The following is a 23,207-nucleotide window of genomic DNA, read 5'->3' as shown; positions in this document are numbered from 1 at the left end:
GTCAGAGAACCAGCGATGTGCATCGTGGGGGCGCTTAGTTCTGATTAGCTTAAGAGGGGCGACCTTGTCACTGGCGGATTCTAGCCATTTGACGAGTGCAGGTTCTTGGAAGTCGATAGGACCAGAGCTGGGCAGAACTGAAGATGTTAAAGAGTTAAGGAATAAGTCAAGGTCTGCTTTGTTCCAGTTTCGAGCCAAGAGGCTAGGGCCTCGGCTATGAAGGGGCGGAGGAGGGACCAGGAGGAGGAAGGAAATTAAGTGATGGTCTGACCAGTGGCAAGGTGTGATCATGAGTGACTTGATATCAAGATTATAGGTCCACACCTGGTCTAGGATATGGCCCTTGGAGTGAGTGGGTATGTGAACGTGTTGAAGACCATTGAGCCCAGTTAATAGGTCAGTAAAAGCCAGGGATTGAGGGCTTTCGTGGGCGTCTGACGGCCAGTAGTTGAAATCACCCAGGACCAAGAGTTTGGAATTATTAATTGTAAGCTAGGAAAGCAAGTCACCAAAGTGAGAAGAAAAATTGGGCATGGATTGAGGGGGACGGTATACCAAAACACAGATAAGGGGGGATACAGAGGATTCAAATCTAATAGCCAGGCAGTCCACCTGGGGAATAGTGAGTAAAGAAAGGGAAGTGAACCTGAGGGAAAATTTGATAATGGCAGCTACGCCGCCTCCTGGTTTGTCAGCAGGCCGATTGACTTGAAGTATGTAATACCCCAGAGGAATGGCGGCCAAAATGTCGGGGGACGAGTCCTCATTCAGCCAGGTCTCGGTTAGGAGAAGAACGTCAGGTCGGTCTGAGTCCAGGAGGTGGAAGATGTCGAGTTGGTGACTGACTAGTGATCGAGTATTGAGATAAATGATTGCTAATTCCATGTTGGCGGATGTCAGAGCGGGCGGGGGATTGGGAGGTGGAAGAGAGACTGTGAGTTCAGGGGTGAAGAGAGACGGGATGGGCTGTATCTCAGGAAAGGTGCTGCGAGCTTGGTAAATACCTAGTTGACACAGGCGTGAAGAGCTGGTAGTGTCCAATGGCCGGAGTGAATGTAGAGTAATTAAGTCCCTGGGAGCGTAGGAGGTGATGATTTGGGCAGAATGACATGGCCCGGGCCCCGGTCGGCCGCGGACGGGCGCAGACGGGCTTGCCTTAGGCGCGCCCGCTGCGCTCGTCCGCTGCGCTTCCGGTATGGACACATCCTATTTGCGGGTGGAACGGCAGAGTTGGGAAGGGGTGTGGCCTAAGTGAGTGGGCGTGGCCTGCACACCGCGAGAAAGGCGGCAATTCTAATCAAGGCCAGCCTCGCCCGCTGCAGCGCTAAATCCGCTGTTCAGGGGTCTTGAGTGGCCAAGGTAGGAGCAGGCAGGTAAACAAGATAAAAGTATTCAAACAATTCAATTTTTAAAAAGAGCAAGAAAACGTGGCTCCCGGCTGTGCCTCAGGAGATTTAGTGAATTCAGCAGCGCTAGTTCTCAGTGTACATGGTGTGCACAAGTTCGCCCCTCCCCATTGTAAATACCACTCAGCTGGTGCAGTCCATTCTCCATACTCCGGACTGCAACTCCCAGGATGCCTTGTAATGCAGGTAACCCAGAATTGTGAGTTGAATCTATGGGGGGTTATGTTGTAAAAGCCGAATGCACTGATTGAACAGGGTGAGATGTCATGTTGCAGTGTCCCAAGTTCACTCGGACTCCCCTCGGGTCTCCTCAAACTGCCACGGCCTCCCGAGCTAAAGTCAATAGTGCAGGGGCTAACTGCGGCTGCAGAATGCCCACGAGAGAGGTAAGATACCTCCACTGCTCCTCTCCTTTAGTGCGGGTGGCGGGAAACGGACTGTTCCATACCTGGAACGAAAGAGAATTGCCGTGAAGCAAACCAGTTGAAGTCCAAACCCAAAGCGTGGCAGGGGCTATCCAAAGTGCGTTACTGGAAACCGCACGATTAATGTCAGGAAATGCTCCAACCAATATACATATTCAATGAAAAAACCATAGGTTTCAGGCCTTATATAGTTAGGAATTAGCATTTAAAAAACCTTTGAAATTCACTGAAAAAACCATAGGTTTCAGGCCTTATATAGTTAGGAATTAGCATTTAAAAAACCTTTGAAATTCACTCAAAAAACTATAGGTTTTAGGGGTGTTATAGTTAGCTGGACATTTAACTCATACAAAACCATTGAAATTGCTCCGATATAGTTAGTTGTACTAACTATATTTCGCGCACCCGCAATCTACTGCTGATGATGTCACATATTACATCATTCATGACATGGTCAGTGACATCACTGATGACATCTCAAATGACATCACTGATGACATCACTGATGACATCATCCAGTGAACGTGGTTTGCTTCGTTATTTAAATATGCATTATATATATAGCAATTTGCACTGAAGAATGAGTGGATATATAAAAATAAATATTTGGATGGTTGATTCGCTTGAAGAGACTTTCCATTGCAATTTAATTCTTTTTTAACTAATTTATTCTATGTACTAATGGTACTCTCTTTTTTATTTGTTCTTAACTTGAACCAGTCTCTTATATTTATGATGTGCTGTTTTATATACTTATGTAATGCTTTTATGATATCTGCATATCGAAATAAAGCTATCAACCAACAAAAAAATAAATATTTGGATGGAGGATTTAGTAGCAGTGTAATTGACTGTTTACTTGACCAATTTATAGTGTCTCACTAAATATAGTGGATAGTGACTAAACTGTGTGAATATCTGTATCACTTTTTCAGTTGTTGTGTAAACTGGTTCTACAGTTGGTTACTAGCTATGTGAAAGTCTATATTAGTTATTGATTAGTTAACTGAGTATTTGTATGGGACAGTGAATGTGTGTGTGGTTCGGTGGGGGGTGTGTGACTGCCCAAAGATGTGTGAATAGTTGATTCAGTAGATATATCAAGTTAAGACGAACCTGATCAAGGCTTAACAGCCGAAACGCGCTGTTTGTTTGCCGCAATAAATCGTTTTTTGCAGAAGGAAGGTGTCCGAGTATCTTTTGATAGAAGAAAAGATCGTTGAAATAATTGTTTGGAGTCTCGGTATCCAGACTCGGACCGCCCGAAGACAGCTTTTCAACTCGACCGGGGATTGTGGAAAGAATATATATATATATATATATATATATATATATATATATATATATATATATATATATATATATATATATATATATATATATACAGTAAGATATCCAGCTCCATATGGAACAACTGCAGTGTGTCGTTTTAGTGTTAAACAACATGCTTTGTCACCCCAATACGATTCTCGTGTTGAGGATGAGCTGGCATGAACTTAGATGCCACCCTGTGTGGGTGCCCCCTAGGGCTTATTGCTCCAGTGCCTTGGTGGGCTTCCTCAAGCCATTTGCTGCCATGAGTCTGCCCTCCTGGTGGGATGTGCTAGTACTTCCCCAACACAGAGACAAAGGTCTGGGCAGGAAGTAGGTCACACCTCCTCCCTCCCAGGATGGCTAGTGTTTACAGTCATCAAACCGGTAATTTTCAAAGGCCTTCACCACCCTTGATATGTAATTCCTTGTCCCCCCACTCGATGACAAAGTCCTTCCTATCCAACAGGTGGAAAAATTAATTATTCAGGAGGTGTACACCTCCAAAAGGATAGCCCCAACTTTAAGGTATGCTAGGCGGTCTTTTCAGCCAAGTAAGGGTTCTGCCATGCTGGTAGACCCTAAATTAGAGGACTCTGGGTAGAAAAGTGATGAACACCCATAGGATGTTATCACTACAGGGGCACGTTAGCGGCATGGACCAGTAGCCCATTGGTCTCTGTCCCTCCTACCCTTAACTCCCCCTAAGCTATTGTTTAAGGGGGGCTCCCCTGACACCAGAACCTCAGTTCTGACTTTTAATCTGAGAAGCGGCACAAAGAGGATGCCATCACTGAAACAGGACTTTGGACTCTGTCACTGTGAGAACATAGGGCCCATTTTGTTTTAAAACTTTTACCATTTCCAGCAATACCAATCATCAGGTACATGTTCACAATGCAACACTTTGATGCAATAAAGAAAAAATTAACAGAGCATACAATTGCCACTTTACCACATTAACAGTTGAACATCAATCCCGTACTCAGCGAGACCTCTCCTATGATGGAATGCAATCTCTGCTTACGGGTAAGTAGCTGATCATTTGCATTCTAATATGACACATGGAGTCTCAACCAACCCCAGCAGGGACTGTCCTAGATAGAGATGGTGATGAAAAGGGCTGAGCAATTTCTAGCACATAGGCCCCCAGATATCCTTAGGTCTGGAGGTCACAGGCAATATAGAGGAAAACAAATAACGGTTAGTGTTGCAGTAAATCATGCCTTAACAGTGGGGGTACACCTACTCCCCCAGGCCACAGCTATTTCCCTTTTTGCTAATAATAATGCTATTGAGGTAGGTCTGGGCGGTGAACTTTGCTCCGTTTGCGTAGTTTTCTGCACTATGCATTCCGCGGAGCTCGCGGAGTGCAGAAAACTCTGCTTCGCGATGTGCAGCAGAGGTTTTTTTCCGGCTCGCGATCGCGAATGGTAAGTTTGTGATTGCGATCGGTAAGTTTGCGAGCGCGAGCTGCCATTCGGGTAGAATTTCCACCCGAGCGGCAGGAATACGAGCACACACTGCAGTTATCAATACTCTCCGCCACTCGCGGAACTTCGCTGAGTTTTTTTGTAACTTTGCGGAGTTACCCGTAGCAAAACTCCACAACTACCCATTCCTATATTGAGGTATATCAATGTAGTTCTTTGGGTATGTTCCGGACATAACCTAAAAGGGCAACTTGTGGAGTGGGCTGTAGGTCTAGGTCGGTCATCTTACACAATGCAACATATACCCGCTCTGATATGCAGCAACTTTCATGCAATTCCAGGTCATGTGGGCAAAGTCACCATGCAGTGCCCCGCACTTAGGGCATGTGTGTGGTCTGGAGTGGTCAATAGAATGGAGTTTCACTGAAGACATATAAGCTCTCCACAGGAACTTAAAATTCAACAACTTTAGTTTGCTATTTAATAAGACTTCCTTGATTGGTGAGCAGCAGAAAGCCCATTGTGTGTCATCAGTAGGGTGTCCCAGATCCCATTCCCAAACTGCTCGGATTCTAGTGTCTCTGGCATTTAATAGCGACATAGAGGTTTTGTACAATTTGGAAAGTAAGTGGTCTCCCTGTGCGCTTGTGATCAATGTTGTCGGAGGCAAAAGTATTCTGATTCTAGGGGAAATTCAGGCAACAGCGCACAGAGTGCCCAGCTCAATCTATTGAGTACAAATGTGTCCATGATTGAGGCGTTCAGGAATCTGTCATCCTCTGAGCTATGAAATATCTGCCCACTTGGGAATAGGTCCACAAAGGTATGTAATGCGTATCTAACAAGTGTTCTTTGGACAATCTTTTCTTCAGTGAGAGGCACCCATGGATTATTTGCAAGTGGGATAGCCGGCGAGTGTAACTTGCACCTCCCGGTGACTGTAGCCAGCTTACACCAGGCCCAACTGGTCATGGAGAGTGTTTGTATGTCGACAGAGTCTCTGGGGAACCCTTTGGGTAGGATCGTGTTTAGTGGGGCCGGGCTGACCAAGTCAACTTCAAGCTTAGAGTAGGGGATGCATGCATCCGGGTGGTACCATGAGTATGCATAGCTATACTGTGCGGCCAAGTAATGGATATGAAAATTTGGGACCCCCAAGCCCCCTCTCTAATATGGAAGGGTCAAAACATCCCAGGTGACCCTAGCAAGTTTCCAGCCCCATGCGAGTGTAATGAGATGCAAGCGCATTGTGAGAAAGAATTTGTTAGGGAGTAAGTTGGGTATGTTTTGGAATAAATACAGAAATCTAGGTAGCACTATCATTTTAATCAGTTCCACCCTACCAGCTAATGAACGAGGCAGCTGCATCCACTGCTCCACTTGTTGCTCCAGGGCGTAAACAGCTGGTCCATAATTTAGGCAAATACCTTGCTCAGCCTCTGTATGCAGATGAATCCCTAGATATTTAGTGGTGCCCTCGCACCATGTCAGTGGGAATTCACAATCCCATTTAGTTGTACTGACTGTCAGCGGGAATATCTCGGATTTACTCCAATTTATGGCTAAGCCAGAGAAGCTACCAAAATGTTTGATTTCTCTGATTAGATGTTCTAGATTTTCTTGTGGTCTACGAACATACAAGACAACATCATCTGTATATAAAGATATTAGTAAAGACCCAGTTGTAAACTGAAGTCCGGTGCAAATGTTTCTCCTGCAGGTGTGTGACCAACGGGTCCAAGTATATTATAGACAGCAGTGGCGACAGCGGGCATCCCTGCCTGGTGCCCCGTGTCATTGAAATTGGGCATAGAGAGTTCTGTTCAGTCTGAGCCGGGCAATGGGAGAGATGTAAGGCCCTTTGGCATGCCCATTTTTCTCATACCAGGTCAGAAGAAAGACCACTCCAAGGAGTCAAACGCATTTTCGGTGTCTAAAAGCACTGCGGCAGCAGGGGTCTGTGGGTCAATCCTATTAATGTTGGCAAATGGAGTTCTAATATTTAATGCTGTGGAAAGGTGGGGCCCGAAGCTGGACTGTACCGGTGATATTATCCGGTCAAGCAACAGGGCTAGGCAAAGTGCTATCATTTTGGCAAGTATTTTGTAATCCAAATTTAACAAATACAAGGGCCTGTATGAGCCACACAAGGACGGGTCCTTGCCTGGTTTTGACAACATTATAATCACAGCATCACGCAAAGTGGGAGGCAGAATCTGCTTTTCCAGAGCTTCATTGTAAACTTACAATAAGTATGGAGCAAGTATTTCCTTGTATATTTTATAGAAATCGCCAGTGAACACATCTAGACCTGGAGCTGTTGAGCTGTTAATAGGTTCTATAGCACTAATAAAGTAACGACGAGCTGTGACATATTTACTCAGATAGTGTGTTTTGCGCTTTGCGGCCTCTCTAAACTCCATTAGTAATATTAACTGTCTATTTCGTGTGTCCCGATCTGGGTGCAAGATTGACTCTTGGTCTAATGCACTCAGCTGCATCTCAATCTGTTTGAGTGTTATTCTGAGATCTCGCAACACCCCAGCATGTTTAGAGATGCACACCCCTCTCACATACGTTTTGAAGGTCTCCCAAAGTGTAGCCCATGATGAGACTGATCCAGTATTGATGTCGAAATATTCTATTATTGCTTCTCGAAGCTCGTCTTTAAATACGGTATTAAGTAAAGCCTGACCAGGGAGCCTCCACTGCCTTTCACTTCCCTTGGGTCTGGGGATTATTAGGGTCAAGATCACAGGCGAATGATCCAAAGGGGTTCTGGGCAGATGTAGGGTCACTTTAAACCAGGCATCTAATGCAGGGGTCACTAACCAATAGTCTAGTGGCATCCAGGTATGGTGCGGAGTGGAGTAGTGTGTGTAAGCCAGCTCGCCCGGGCGGCAGTGTCTCCACACATCTAATAATCTAAAGTCCTCGCACAGCTCCAACAGGGCACTACGAGCTCTGGGTTTGGTATCAGTTGATGTGGATGTGCCATCCCAAAGTGGATCTAAAAGGAGATTGGAGTACCCACCCATGCATATGTGCTCTGCGTCCACTTGAAGGAGTTTTGAGTGGAGCGCTCTAAAGAAGTCTGTATCATCCACCTTAGGGGCATATAGGCAAACAAATGCAATTTTGTGCCCCATAAGGTGTCCTATCACAATCACGTAACGGCCCTTACTGTCAGCACTTGTCATTGAGTGTTGAAACGGAAGTTGTGTGTGTATGAGCACAGCTGTACCCCTAGCGTAAGAGCTATAATTAATAGAGTATCTGTTGGGGACCCAAGCTGATGCAAACGAAGGCACCGCAGCTTTGGGCAAGTGCATTTCCTGGAGGAATGCTACACCTACCTGGTGTCTTTGGAAATAGGTTAGTACTTGTCTACCTTTTCTAGTGTTGTTTAATCCTCTCACGTTCCAAGTAAGGAGTGAGGTCAGTATGCATGGACAAGCCATCACGTGCCATCAGGGAAAGTGTCTATCCATGTGTGTAAGTGTGCATTGCGGAAATCTATGTACCATATGAACAAATAACATACCAGACATGGCAATAATTTGAAATAGTAATGTACAAACCCCTTCCTCCTCCCCCTCCCATCTCTGCTTACCCCAACGCAGGGATATAACCCTTTACCAAATGAGAAACATGCATCATTATTCTCCCAACTCAGTGACAAAAAGCGGTCACACATATGCAATCTACTAGTAAACTAATCAAAGGTGATAAACATTAGAGGGGAGGGAACGCCTCACCGATCCACCCGACTTGTAGAATATGAAACAATGGATGAACCATAAAACTATGTGCTCTTAGCCATATAACAAACACAAAATAGTAGCCCACCAGTTCGACATAGTGCTATGCAACTCAGTCCGATGTAAACAACTGTACGTTGGCAGTCAAACCACTCTGCGGCGCAGAAGAGCCAGCCAGACACCCAGCTTGGGAGCTCCCCACTCTTTTAAAGTCTCAACAAAATTCTTGGACAGCTGTAGGTGTATCAAACACTCAAGTCTTCCCATCTGCGTCCACTCTCAATCGAGCAGGGTAAAGCATGCCATACCTGAGTCCCAAGTTTCTCAAAATGGCCTTCACTCCCGCAAACCTCCTCTGAGCCTCTTGTACCATTGCAGTAAAGTCAGGGAAAATTGATACCATGAAACCCTGCCAGGACAATGTTCCCATCTCACGGTATAGTCGTAGCACAGTGTTGTGGTCTCGATAGTTCAACATGCTAGCAATGATTGGTCTGGGAGGAGCGCCCGGATTTGGACTGGGACCCAGGGAGCGGTGAGCTCTCTCAATTAGGAACATGGGAGTGAACGCTTCCTTACCAAACAGATCTGTGAGCAATGTTTCAACAAAATGGTCCATTCTGCCAACATTTGTGGACTTGGCGAGCCCAAGAATGCGTAGGTTATTACGTCAATTACTCGCTTCCAAGTCTTTGTTTTTCATTGCTATGGGCTTTAAAAAAAATTCCATACGGTCAAGCTTTTTCTCGGATTGCTCGGCACCGTCCTCCAGATCGGAGACCCTTCCCTCAGCCTTGTCCAGACACCATTCATGTATATTCATTAGAGTTCCCATAGTGTCCAATCTCTTCTCCAGAGAGTCGAACCGACCATTTAGGGAGTGAAAGCCAGCTCTCAATTCCGCCATAATGGTGTTTGAGCTGTGGGGAGCCTCCGCTGCACATGACCCCTCACCACCTCCCTCCGCCATATTGGAATCAGCCATCGCTGTAGTGGCGCCAAGCTTGGAAAACTGCTGTAACTTCTGCTTAGGGTATTTTTTTCCCATACCTTCCAATGTGGCCGGAATGTCTGCTAAGCGATTTAATTAATAGTCCCAAGCTTGCTGATAGTAGTTAGGTTAGGTTAGGTTAATGACATTTGTTAAGCGCATGGTTGCACAGAGAACAGTGCGTCCCCGCGCTGACAGCCCTATCTACATCTCATCAGCTGGATCACAGAAGGAGAGCCTGGCCTGCTATGCTGAAGTAAGCTTGGGGAAGAGGTTGGTTTTCAGCCTCTGTCTGAACCTGGTTTCAGACGGCTCCATCCTCAAATCGATGGGTAGGTTATTCCAGTCATTGCTGGCATGATGTCTAAAGGAACGACCTCCCATCCTTGCTCTATGTATACAAGGCACCACTAAAAGCATGCTGCCCATCGACCTCAGAGGACGTGAGGGACGATAGACTGGAAGCAGGTCCTGAAGATAAGGAGGTGCTTTTTTGTGAGCTATACGGTGGGTTATACACATAGTTTTAAATTTGATTCGTTCTTTTATTGGGAGCCATTGGAGGGAGCGTAATGCATGTTTCCCAGAGGCTCTCCTAGGGAGGTTAAGGACCAATCTATCAGCTGCGTTCTGGACGCGTTGTAACTGTGCTAGTCCTTTCTTGCTGAGTCCGCATAGAAGGGAATTCCCATAGTCTAGGTGGGAGGTGACCAAGGCGTGTACCATAGTTTTTCTGGAGCTGGGGGGCAAAAGGTCCAGGACTTTCCTCAGGACCTTCAGGAGTCCATAGCATTTTCCGGCAACCTTCCCAACATGATTGGTGTATGCTAGCTTAGAGTCGAGAAGAAAGCCAAGGTTTTTGACGGTGTCTGCTGGTGCCGGGACCAAGCCCAGTTCCGTGGGCCACCAAGCAGAGGTCCAAATGGAAGGGCAGGGGCCTACAATAAGAACTTCCGTCTTATTACCATTGAGGCGGAGACAGTTTTGCTTCATCCAGCCGTCAAGTGCCACCAAGCAGGCCGAGAAATTCTCAGCGTCCACAACTGGATCACGGGATAGATTGATCACCAGTTGTGTGTCGTCTGCATAAGAGACTATTGCAACACCATATGACTCCACCAATTTGGCAAGGGGTTCCATGTACAGATTAAATAGAGTGGGGCTCAGGATTGAGCCCTGAGGAACCCCTTGCCTGAGACATCTTATACTAGATTTACATGGTGGGCAGTGCACTTGAAATCTCCTGTTGTTAAGGAAGGAGACCAGCCACTCATGTGCAGGACCGGTTATTCCCTTTTCATTCAGGCGGTCAAGTAATACGGGGTGTGATACGGTATCAAACGCCGCACTTAAGTCCAATAGGACCAGTGCGGCCGTGTGACCCTCATCCGCCTTACTTCGTAGCAGTTCTGTTGATAGGAGGAGGGCGGTCTCTGTCGAGTGTTTGGCTCTAAATCCCGATTGAGACGTGTGAAGGAGCATGTTTTCCTCCACAAAGCTCACCAGCTGTCGGTTGACCAATTTTTCTACTACCTTCGCACAGTAGGGGAGGAGGGAGATTGGTCTCAGGTTGTCTAATTGCGTGATGCTTATGTGGGCTTTCTTTTTTATTGGAACGACTTGGGCCAGTTTCCAGCTATCCGGAACAGAACATTCCTGGAAAGACAGTGAAGCCAAGTTACCTATGTGCTTCGCTACCAGCGGGATATGATTACGAAGAATTCTCGCTGGTACTGCATCAAGGGGAGAGCCTGAGTGAATGTTCAATAGGATATTGATAAGCTCCTCAGTTTGGGGAACCACAAATTTCCTAAGTTCTTCCCTAACCTTCTTTCCGCAGTTAGGGTCGGGATTTAAAGTTTCAGTAGTGCGTAATATACTGTATGAAAAAGCCAGTAGTAGCCACAATCTGTTGTAGCAAACATAGACCTCAACTGTGCAGCACTAACTCGCTGTGTTTATTCAGGAGTAGACAAGTTCCCAAGAAATGACTCAGGCGGTCCAACAAAGTCCCGGGACACTCTGCAGGGCCAATGTAATTAAGGCCAAAAACATTGTTTCAGGCACTGTAGCAGCCCCTTTAGGGCGGCCCTGCCCACAATAAAATCAGGCATCGGTGAGCCACCAGCCCCCACGCACCTGGGCCACAATATCGCCCGACCAGGAGGTCGGCCCCCAGGCTCACCGTGGCCCCTGTCACCGCCGGGCTCCGGGGGTAGAGCATTCAGGATGCGACTGTAAAAGAAAGGGGTGCAGAATGTCAGCGGGCCTCTCACTCTTACCCCGCCAGGGCCGCACAAGATCAGGCATGGTCCACGCCGTCTGCCATTATGGGGGAAACATCCCGGGCTCCTCAATTCCGCCAGCCGTTTTTGGCGCCTCCAGGCTCTAAAATCCCACGGGATGGCAATTTCTGGTCTGTGCCTCAAGGAATCTTAGCACCAGGTCTCCTCAGCTATCGGCAATGCCGCACGTGCTTGGTGTGGTCTGGCCGCTCCCAGCGTCATCACAGCAGTGGCGTTCTCTACCACCACGTTTCTCTGGATTCCAGGCACCCTGAAACACCGGGATCAGTGCTGCAGGTCAGCGGATTTCTCACGATCATAGAGCAACATTCGGTGGGCAGGATGGCTTGCTATTTTCAGGCTTAAGAGCTAGGATGTCAGATGGATCGGTAGAGCTCCAGGGCTACACAGCCATCTTGGTCGGTAGCTTGGCCACGCCCTGAGAAGATAGGACACTTATGTGCACTGAAGCGACCTTATACAGGAAGCAAGTGTTTGTTGTGTGTTCCTGGCAAAAGCTCATTGTTCCCAGCAAGAGGGACTCTAGGGGATGCCAAAAACTAAAGCAGACTCCCTTGGATTGGTGGGACTAGTCCCCTGCAATCTGCAGGAAAACCATCTTGCTGCATGACAGGAATTGCGACCTGCTGGGCCTGTCGAGAGAGGGCCTGAAGAGAAGTGGTGTCCTGCAAGCCCGTGGTGGTAGCTAAGCTTTCCCCAAGTTTCAAGTTGCTACTCCAATCCAGTTGACCTACAGTTGCTGAAGCAACCATGGATTACATTTGCCGCAGCCAAGGCTTGGTGATCGCCAGTCCGGTGATCGATCTCTTGAACAATATCCCTCCAGCCGGAGAGCACCTCACAGTGACAGCAAATGACATTGGCAATGACTCTGCAGCTGTGTTCCTGCATCCTGAATTTGGAGTCATCGAGTGTGTGGTTAAGCATCTTTGGTGCGGCCTGCCCCAGTGATTGACAACTGCCAGCTACCTCCGCACCCAGATCTGCTGAGCAAGGTAGAAGAAATCCAGCTGTTGATCCCGGGTCCTAGGACCCCAAAGGTCTCCACTCTCCGTGGTTAGAGTGGAAATCCATCTCCAAGTGTAGTTTTGTCAAGAGCTGTAATTTGACAGCTTCAGTGGATCCCATTCAATACCAAGGACAGCCAAGTCACCTCTGCACCCGGACTCACTGGGCAAGTTAACAAAGTAATGACTGTTGGAACTTGGTCTAGACGGGACACGCATAGCCATATCTACAAGAGGGTTCATTTAAACTCACCCTGTAAGAGACAGAGTGTCACCTGTCTTTCCCCCCATTCACTTCAATTGGAGCAGTTTGAAGATTTACTGCATCTATTTTTGAAAGCTTTTATGATCCACAACTCCGGTTGTATATATGATATAAAATTCGTTTTGGTGTCTATATTTATATAAAAAATGAGCTCTATTTTTATAAATTGGTGTTGAATTTCTTTTGCGTTGTCTCAATTACTTATGCATCATAACAGTACAATAAAATGCTTAACACATGTTCCTACAGTAATGCCTGACTGCTTATTGCCCACTACAGGAATGAGCTAAGGATCATTGTTGCTAAATCCAAAGTCCATCTTTGTGTATTGTGAGAATATTGTAAGGTAAGGCCTCCCAGCCATACCCCACAATATTCTACCTTGCAACATTCACCTATATAGCCACTCACACAGACATTTACTCACCCATACAGCATCTTACACATCCACTCACACACATATACAGCTACTCACACACCCATACAATCTCTCAACACAGCCACTCACATCCCCACACAACCACTTATATACCCATTCACACATCCATACAAGCACTCACAAGTCTACTCAGTCACCCATACTTCCACTCAACATTCTCCAATTCAGCCACTCTCACAACCACTCAGTTAACCAAACACCACTGAAACAGCCACTCATTCACCCAAACAGCCACTTACACACCCAGTTACCTGTGCATACATTCACTCACACAGTGACTCTGTCACCCATACAACTACTCACACACCCACTCATCCACCCATACACCACTCACTCACACACCCACTCACACACACATACATCCACTCACACACACTCACAAACCCATACATCCACTCACACTCCCACATACTCCCCAATACAGCTACTCACAGTCACTCGTTGAACCATACAGCTACTCACATACCTACTTATTCACCAATACAGCTACTCACACACCCACTTATTCACCCATACAGCCACCCACCCATGCACCCACTCATGCACTCATACAGCCACACACCCCTTCACTCTCAGATGCACACAGTTACATAGCCACTCACATAATATATGTTTGAAATAATATCACATATTAGTAGTGCACATGGTGTACTAATTTAACGGTTGCAGTACCTTAGTATATATTTTAAAAATTAATAACTTTTCAAAACACTCACAATCCCTGGATGATGTCATCAGTGATATCATTTGAGATGTCATCAGTGATGTAAGCTGGAATAAGCGTAGCTACAACAGCCAGTCATATGAAAAAGCACAAGTGCAATTTTGCAGTACCAAGTAAATAAAGTGCAAACAGAGGGTCGGCCCCTTTGCAATCCCCACATAGCATCAAGTAAAGTAATGGATAGCCACTAATCAAATAGAAACAGTATTTTGTCCTAGGTCTGATTGCCTGAGCAAGAAAGCATGCTACCCCATAGCAAATTGAGGGGAAGACAACAATTGTAAAAATATCAGGGCTGGTCTTACCAGTGCAAAGTGGCTATTTTGCACCAACAGCAGGATGTATCTGGACCTTAAAACCTGATAAAAATCACAAAAGAACATAAAATGCAAAATGTCTTGGTCCGAAAAGTTATCCCATGGGCAGAGGTTTAGGTCACAGTGTTTGTGAAAACCACTGGGACAGCTAGGGACCATTAGATTTGATTTAACCTGAACCTTGTTAAAAAAAGCTTTGGTGGGTGTTGGTGACAAAGGACAGGTAGGGATTCCCCCGGGGCATGTTTTCAATAGAGCATATTTTCTCACGATGGGCTTGAGTAACTCCTTACCATCTCTAACACTTTGCCACCTAGATAAAAACAACTTATTTAAGACCTTGAGCTCCCCTTCTCGCAGCTGTCTGAGGTTTGTGAATAGATTTGTGCTGCCAACACTCATCAGCATCTGCTTGACCTACCTTAACCATGGTATGCTAAGTGCACCAGCGGGTGAATTGCAATCCTTGATCACAAGATGATTTAAATCAAGAGCAGGGCTGGACCAGATTATTAGCCATTGCAAAATAGGTGCTAGGGCGAAGGTGTCAGTGATGTAGCCAAGGCCCACCTTCCTCATGTACTGCCAAAGATGGTGTGGAAGCCGAAACGGCGACAAGGCTATGTAAATATTTGTTCTCTTTCACTTGGGGTTCCCGTGTGTCTTTGTACCCCCAAACATCACAATCATAACATGCCATTACGAAACACTTCTCGCGATATATCTTGGCCATAGCATGCACTGGTGTGGCTCCAAGCCTCTTATCAAAATCAGTAGTCGGTCCTACAGCTCTCAACAGGGTATTCATATTCAGAGATTTTTGTGCTAGACATGACCCCTTATCATCGAAGAGTACTCAGAGATACAGGAATGATGATACTTTGGTGAGTTCAATCCCATTACCATAGAAATTGGTTCTGGCAGCCTTCCAACATCCAATTGCCATTGTATGGGATTTTGAGTAGTTGGTGGACAGATCTAGGGAGTCCATGAAGTCTATAAAAGTGGTTAAAAGACGTTTTAGCCCCACATCAGTCCGCACGATCAGGACAGCATTGTCTGCATACAAGAGGGCTGTTATGAACTTAGAACCCACTTTCAGAATGCCCCCACAAGAGGCTATAAGGGCTTCCCCCAGTGTATTAATATATAGTGTAAATAGCAACAGAGCTGAAATGCCCCCCTGCCTTATCCCTCTTAGGACATCCCATGAACCTTAGAAGCTGGCATTCTCATCATACCTTACTGAAGACGATAGGTTATAATGTGAACTATGTAGGAAGGCCACTATCTGAGGTTCAATACCCATGTCCAGGAGAATGGGCCATGGTTTAAATCTATTTACTCTGTCAAAGTTTGATGTAAGATCCATAAAGGCAAAGGGCAGATATCCCCCCTTGGCTACAGTGTATTTACCTATGAGCAACTCTAAGTCAATACAATGGTCCAGGGTCTCTCTCCCAAGCCTAAAGCCATACTGCAACTATGATATAATATCTGATATATCCAGCCAAGATGGTAAACGCCTGAGGACAACCTTCCCCATGATCTTAGCAGCAGAGTCTAGAAGTGAGTTGGGGTGATAGCAAAGTGGATTATCCCTTGCCCCTTTATTAAAGATGGGTAGTATAATGGCTTTGGACTATGTAAGTTGAGGTCATGGTTACATGTCACATTAAATATGTAGGTCAACACCTTTGTCCAAGTTATAGGATCTGCCTTGTAAAGATCTGGGAAACCTCATCTGAGCCTGGAGCTTTTGCCCCTGCAGTCGCAGTGATGGCATTACGTACTTCGTCTATATTAAATATCAGTGGTGGGATGTCTTATCCGGTACCCACAGCCCATCTGTTGCCTCCGTAAGCTGCCCACTGTACATTCCCTTGAAATTATCCTGTCCCATTTCAGTCTCCGGGCTTGTTCTTTAACGCAAATGTTATTTGATGCCCTTTTTTCTTCCTGGTTTCTTGGTTGAAATCCTGGGCAAAAACGAACATTATCGGGTTGTGGTCGGGAAACAGCCATTGCAACGCAACTAAAACAACGCACTACCATTACAACAAAACTTTTACAACACAGGATCAATTACAACGCATGCCATTACAACGTATGCCATTACAACGCAGCTGCTATTACAACGCATGCCATTACAACATAAGTATGGTTAAGTATTTAATTACATTTTAACCCCTACACCATCCAACACTTACCCTACTTTTACGCCCCTCTGGAGTTGGAATAGTTATTTTAACCCCGACACTATCCAACACTTACCCTACTATTACACCCACCTGGTGTTAGAATAGTAACTTAAACCCCTACACTATCCAACACTTACACTACTATTACATTCCCATTAATAAAAAAATATACTTACCCATACTTACGTTGTAATGGCATGCGTTGTAATAGCAGGTGCGTTGTAATGGCATGCGTTGTAATGGATCCTGCGTTGTAAAAGTTTAGTTGTAATGGTATGCGTTGTGAATGTATGCGTTGTAACGTCATACATCCGTTGTGGTCACTAAAGTTATTCCAAGAAACACTCCTGGATATTATGGCTGGGATCAAAACGGACAAAAGGATGATAAAAATCAATTGTGGAGGAACAGCCCCATCCAGTAAATTAATGTATGGATTCACCTACTCCATTCTGTTCCAGACAAAACAAGTTGTTGGCCACCATTATCTCCTCTAAAATGTTGCCTTGCTCGGAGTGCTCGAAGTGCCTTTGAGTGCGGATAGCATCAAATGTGTTATTCGAGAGGACACAACACTGCTGACACAGGTGAATGTTATAAAGTAACCTGATAATAGGCGTCCCTACCCTCACCACCGTCAAAAAGCTTACAAGAGTGAATCTGTTTCATGTCTGTTTGCCTGCAAAAAGAATTATAAAGTTCACCACCAACAGGGGAGGTTTATTGGTAAATGTCATTTCAACTGCAAAAATATTTGGCGCGGTGTGTTCCATCACAGACGTAATACAGGGGATCTTGAGGGATACTAGAGTAAGAAGGCTGCCCTTAGCACACCCTGCAGGCGAGGGGAGCGCAGCTTTAAAGAACATCATGAACCAATCTATAAGGAAAGAGCTTTCTTTGCCCCAGGTTTCCTGCATAGCTATATTATGACGGCTCCCAAAACAATCTAGCCATCTAGGATTGTCGAAGTCATGACCTTAAATAAAGGGATATAAGGACACAAAATTTCAGGTATGTCTTCCCTGCCTGCTTAAGGGATCCGATGCCTTAGGCCAATGGGGGACAGTGATAGTGACGACAGTCAATCATTCTCATCCAACCTACCCAATGGTGCAAACCTGTTGTGTAGTAATGCCTTGAATCCTGACACTTCCCTCTGAGCCCTCGGGTTCCTTGCTGTGGGTCTTATAGTAGTCCAACCTCAGCCTGCTGACCTGGGTGGGTTCAGAAGATAAAAATGCTGTAGGGGAGCAATTCTAATCCTTTTTTCCTTGCCCTGCAATAGTAGGCTGCTATGTAAAAATGCATTAGTAAATCTTGGGTGCCTAAAAGTAACCATAATACAGTCCCCGTCCGTGTTCTTCTCCACTGTACATCCCACCAACCCCATTCGTCTAGTCATTTTAATGTGGGGAGACAAAATATGCCTGTTTACTAAAGTATTATCATACCAGTGCTTTACCTTGTGTATGAGATCCAGCATGGTCCCACTTGCACCCTGCTTAACAGGAGGTACCCCCAATAGGATACTAACCAGGGAGGATGCTTAAGGTGGCAGATGTAATACTGCTGTGTCACCCAAATGTGTTGAGGGAATTCCATTGGGGGAAATTGAACTAGGAACAATGACCCTTAGCTGCTTGGGAGCTGGTGGGGTGTCCTCCTGCCTGTTGGTGTGTGTTGCCAACGAAGGGCTGGTTTGTGGGTCAGTCTGACTCAAGGCCCTTGTAGGACCCCTCATATCCATGTTCCCCTCTGGCACAATCTGCCTCGGGCCCACCAGTGCAACCTCGCATTAATATTGGTGACACTTGAGGGACCCCCATGGCCGCCCTGACCCAGGGAAGAGAAAACTAATTCCATAGCACAGGTGAGACTATTTTTGTGGGGTATATGTTGGCCTGTTAGTGCCTCAAACCTTCCAACGTGAGACAAGATGGGTCCCCTTTTCCGTGTCAGTGGATCTTTTCTCCCCGCCCCTATTTCTTTTGACCAGAGGCCCTTAAACGACTTGTTATCAGTCACAGGGGAGTTCAGCTCAACCTCGGAATGACAAGGGACAAGGGGCACCTGTGGTCCTGGTGATGTAATGACTATATCCTTAGTCTCAGTTTGCAGCTGCTGTCTGTATTCACCTCTGAGGTTTTCAATGGATAAATGTCTTTCAGTTAGAGCTATTTTCTTGGAAATGATGTTTGCAGGCATCATCAAAATTGAGTATATGGTTGAATTTGTGTCTCCCTCCAGTATCTGGCCTTGCCTTCCTTTTCCCCATAACTCCTGGTTTGGCAATGAGGGTGGGTTTTATCTTTCAAAATGAAAAGACTGAAACCAAATAAAAATAGGGGGGCGGCGCAGCCAAGCCTCTTACAGGCTACGACGGTTTAAATGGAGCCATCTTGGCCCGTTCTTTGCCCGGTGCATGTTTGGGTGCATACTGCGCACCTACCGCACAGCGGGAGCCCCAGCGGGGATAAGTGCACACTTTCAGGCATGAAAACAGGCTGCATTGGCGGCAAAGGCTGCTGAGCCGTGTGTCTTTCATGCAAGCACCAGCCGAGATCTCCCTCTCCTGTGCTGCAGGAGCCCCAACAGGGTTATGTGCACACCTCCAGTCACAAAAACAGGCTGCATTGGTGGCAAAGCCTGCCGGGGCATTTAGTCCTGCCACCGTCCATCACATAGGCACTAGCCGCAATCTCCCTCATTTGTGAGGTCATAAGCAGTGCATTGCGGGATGCAAGTTATAGTTAGCTCAAGTAAATAAAACTACTGAATTTCTCTGGTTTTGTGTGACTAAATTCTGTACCTAACTATAACGCCCCTCTAACCTTTTTTTGTCAGTGCATATATCTATCTATCTATCTATCTATCTATCTATCTATCTATCTATCTATCTATCTATCTATCTATCTATCTATCTATCTATCTATCTATCTATCTATCTATCTATCTATCTATCTATCTATCTCTCTCTGTCTGTCTGTCTGTCTGTCTGTCTGTCTGTCTGTCTGTCTATCTATCTATCTACAAACACACACACAGATATATGTATATATGTGTATATCTATGCACTTTTTTGGGATTATATTGTTATGAATTTTGCTATAAATTTCATTGGGGTGAATTATAAATATGTTGGTGTTGCAATATATTTATTTTTAATTTGTACATTTGTAAACAATATTTTATGTTTAATCATTGGTTTACATAAAAAGTGTTTTTTATATTTATTGTGGGAATCAATATTTTTGACATATTATATGTTTATTTAAATGTGATGATATTTTTGTTTCAGAATTTTTTTTTTAATATGAGCCTAAATCGATATTTTTAGCAATGATATTTTTATTTGTGATATTTATGGTTTTATTAGTTCAGTACAGGAAGTGATATTTTTATTAAAGATATTTATTTTCCAATATGTTTGGGTTTCGATATTGCCTGCATCAATATTATGTCTTTGATCCAACTTCAATTGAGGTCCCAACATTCTGATGTTCTACAGAAAGGTATTGGATGAACGTCACCAATAATGCATTAGTGTGATTGAAAGTTCAACGATCCTCAGTACTAGTACTGACTTTCAGCCACCCAGCTCTTTCAGTACCGAGAACACCAGTGCAGTTTTACCAATTCACATTGGTTCAACCATATTTCAACCCACTATTTAATCACTGAGTCCACTGTTCCAACTGTGCCAATTGCCATCAATCTTGTCTTGCTGCAGCTTTGCTAAATCCTCCCTCCTACATGCTGCACCCCCTGATATTGCATAATTGGGAATTTGATATCCATATCATTCATTATATTGCAGCTCTGGCTATTCTAGTTGTGGGCCAATAAACAACTTTACCAATGTAAATTAATAAAAATTGGCTCAATGCATGCCGCTTCAGTTTTGGGAGGTTGAGGCATGTCTACATATATACACCTTAATGTGCAGCTGCACCACTTTTTCAAAATCAAAATATAAATTTCCTGGGAATTCAAACTACAGATGTTCTCTTAAATTCCACTTATATGCTTTGAATAACCTCAACTTTGTTCTCAACTGCAGCAACATTCAAAGTAAGGAATTCAGCAGAGGTCATTGGAGCATTCATTGTCAATATACATTGAACTTGTCAAAACAAGTATAAGTACATACATAGGCAAACAGGTCTACAGAGAAATGTTCGACTGGAGATGAATAATAGATTGTTGTGTATCACTTAGCTTAAGCATTAACATTCATCTTTGGCTGGGAAAAAGTTTAGCGTAAAAGAGAAGTGCTACTGAAACCCTTGTTGAACTAGGATTGCTTACGTGTGACATGCGATCTTAGCAGGTTTCTCCCTAAAGGTGATTGTCTGGTACTTCATTGCATCATGGACAGCAAATGTCCCACCGATTACGATATTTTCATCTCTTGAATAGCCATTGATGGTAGATCTTTGAAGCTCGCACGCTGGTTCCACGAGCAGGGCTGTACACCATAAAATTAGGAGGTGCTTGGCCCAATATATGATGACCCTCCAGAATGGGAGGAGCTTGGTACTGCTCCTGAAGGACATTCTGCCACCTGCCCAAAGAAGAAACTGTGTCAATTTCTCTACTTAATACAAACATCCCAATTTTCCCTACTTCAGCATGTGGTGTTGCTGTTTCAAAAGATATTAAATGGATACAGATTGGAATTGGCTACAACATAATGAAACTTAACATTACAGTAAAGAGAGGTCACATATGAGTTGCTAATGAAACTATCAATATTTGAAATACCCAGCAATCAGACTTGACAAGTGGTGTAATTGGCCTTTATTTACAGGGATATAAACAGTTAACTGTCATTCTTATACTGATAAACAGTCAGTCAGTCAATAAACTTTATTTGGTTTTTGTTTGAAAAACCATAAAAGTTACACAGATACAATGCATAAAAACAGTTAGATATTAACACAATTTAAAAGAAAAGGTCCAGTACAGCACAGTAAATCAGCTAAAAACATATCTAAATAAACAGACTCTACATATCCACACAGTACCTTGATTTCACAGATCCTTCAACAATTGGAGATACACAATGGATGTTCTAACTTGTTTAAAATTCATCTTTTTTAAAATAGGAACTAAAGATTGCCTACGGGGAAATTCATACAGATTACAAAAAACACAAAGTGCAACGAATCCTGCAGAGACTTTCCGTCACAGCCGCAGGGAGCTAGCACTTGACCTCTGTTAACCCCCTTAGGTCTTGCTAGCAGAAGGTGGAAGAGATTCATCTGAAACGTGGTTAAAATTAATTTCTCGTGTGTTGTCAGAGACCCCATGAGATAGGGTTCCGTCAATGGCGTTGATTTGAGCATTGGATATGTCCGGACACTAGGTTTCTGAACCTCCTCAGCTTCCCTGCCTGCTATCCTTCGACTCAAAAAGGCTGTCTTGGTTAATTCCACATCCTTTCTGGTAATGGTATCAGGATTGGAAAATAAGGTCCCCCGCCAAATCCATTCAAACCCTCTTTTAATATATTTAAGCCCTGGGATGCGAGCCGCATTTCCTATGGTCAGGCATTCTCTTAAAATCAAATGGGTGATGAATAAATCTTCGTTCAACCAACACTTTAACCAGAAAATCAGGGGACGCAGAGCAAGAGTGTCACTTAGGAAGGAGACCCCCAATACCTCGTGGACCGCTAAATTAGAGGTTCCACGCGGAACACATAGTAATCATTTCAGAAAATCATTTTCCACTACCTGGAGGGAATCTGTAGCAGTGAAAAACCCCTGATTTCACTGCCATATGTTGCTATGGCTAAGCTTTTTGCTTGATCCACTTGTAGCATAGCTCCTGTCAGTTTCTTCCCTACTTTAGTGGCAAAGTTAAAAATTGCTGCGTTGACCCTAGCCAGATCCCTTTTTTCCTCTAAATTAGGGGGGCCCATTTTATAAATAAAACCCCTAAGTAGGAAAATACGTTCGCAAGGGGGATCTTAGCGGTGCCAACACTAAACTGGAAACTCTTTTTCATTTGTTGCCCCACTTTCATGGCATAAGACTTCGAATTAATAATGGCCAAGTCCCGTTCTGTCATAAATCTTGAAAATGCGGTTAAAAGGGCTTGTAAACCCATTTCAGTCCTAGATATGAGGACGGCGTCGTCTGCATAAAGCAGGAATGGAATGCCCCGCCGCCCTACGCAGGGAAAATCAGCTCCTGTTGCCTTCAGTACGCTACCCAGTTCATTTATATAAAAATTGAATTAAAAAGGCGCCAGGATGCATCCCAGCTGTACTCCCCTCTTAATATCAAAGTCCCTAGAGACCTGTAAATCCTGTGAGAACCTAACATTAGCTTTAGTGGAAATATGCAGGTCCTCAAGAAATTTAACAATACCGTTTTCCGAAATTTAACAATACCAATTCCTATTGCCCTCATGGACTGCCACAGTTTGTCCCTGTTTATACAGTCAAATGCAGATGACAAGTCCATGAAGGCAAGATGAATAGATCTGGGGCGAGCAACCGTATATTTGCTCAGTATCATAGATAAATGAAGACACTGAGCAATGGTAGAGCGTCTCGGCCGGAATCTATACTGGACATCCGACATGATCTTATGTTCATCTGTTTAAGTT

At 44.7% G+C, this 23,207-nt stretch overlaps 1 protein-coding gene across 1 annotated transcript in view; it reads right to left on the bottom strand.

Annotated features, from left to right (window-relative positions):
• LOC147678550 (extracellular calcium-sensing receptor-like) overlaps window positions 1-21,031 on the bottom strand; it is a 165,163-nt gene extending 144,132 nt beyond the window's left edge. The window contains exon 1 of the mRNA XM_086946596.1: window positions 20,898-21,031. Within this exon, the coding sequence (XP_086802722.1) occupies window positions 20,898-20,953 (56 nt within the window). The 5' untranslated portion in view covers window positions 20,954-21,031. The remainder of the gene's footprint in view (window positions 1-20,897) is intronic.
• Window positions 21,032-23,207: the final 2,176 nt, after the last annotated feature.

This window comes from Lissotriton vulgaris, chromosome 12 (genome assembly GCF_964263255.1).
Source record: "Lissotriton vulgaris chromosome 12, aLisVul1.2, whole genome shotgun sequence".
Classification (NCBI taxonomy): Eukaryota; Metazoa; Chordata; class Amphibia; order Caudata; family Salamandridae; genus Lissotriton; species Lissotriton vulgaris.
The sequence above is the reverse complement of the archived record's forward strand: the minus strand, read 5'-3'. Positions and strand labels throughout refer to the sequence as shown.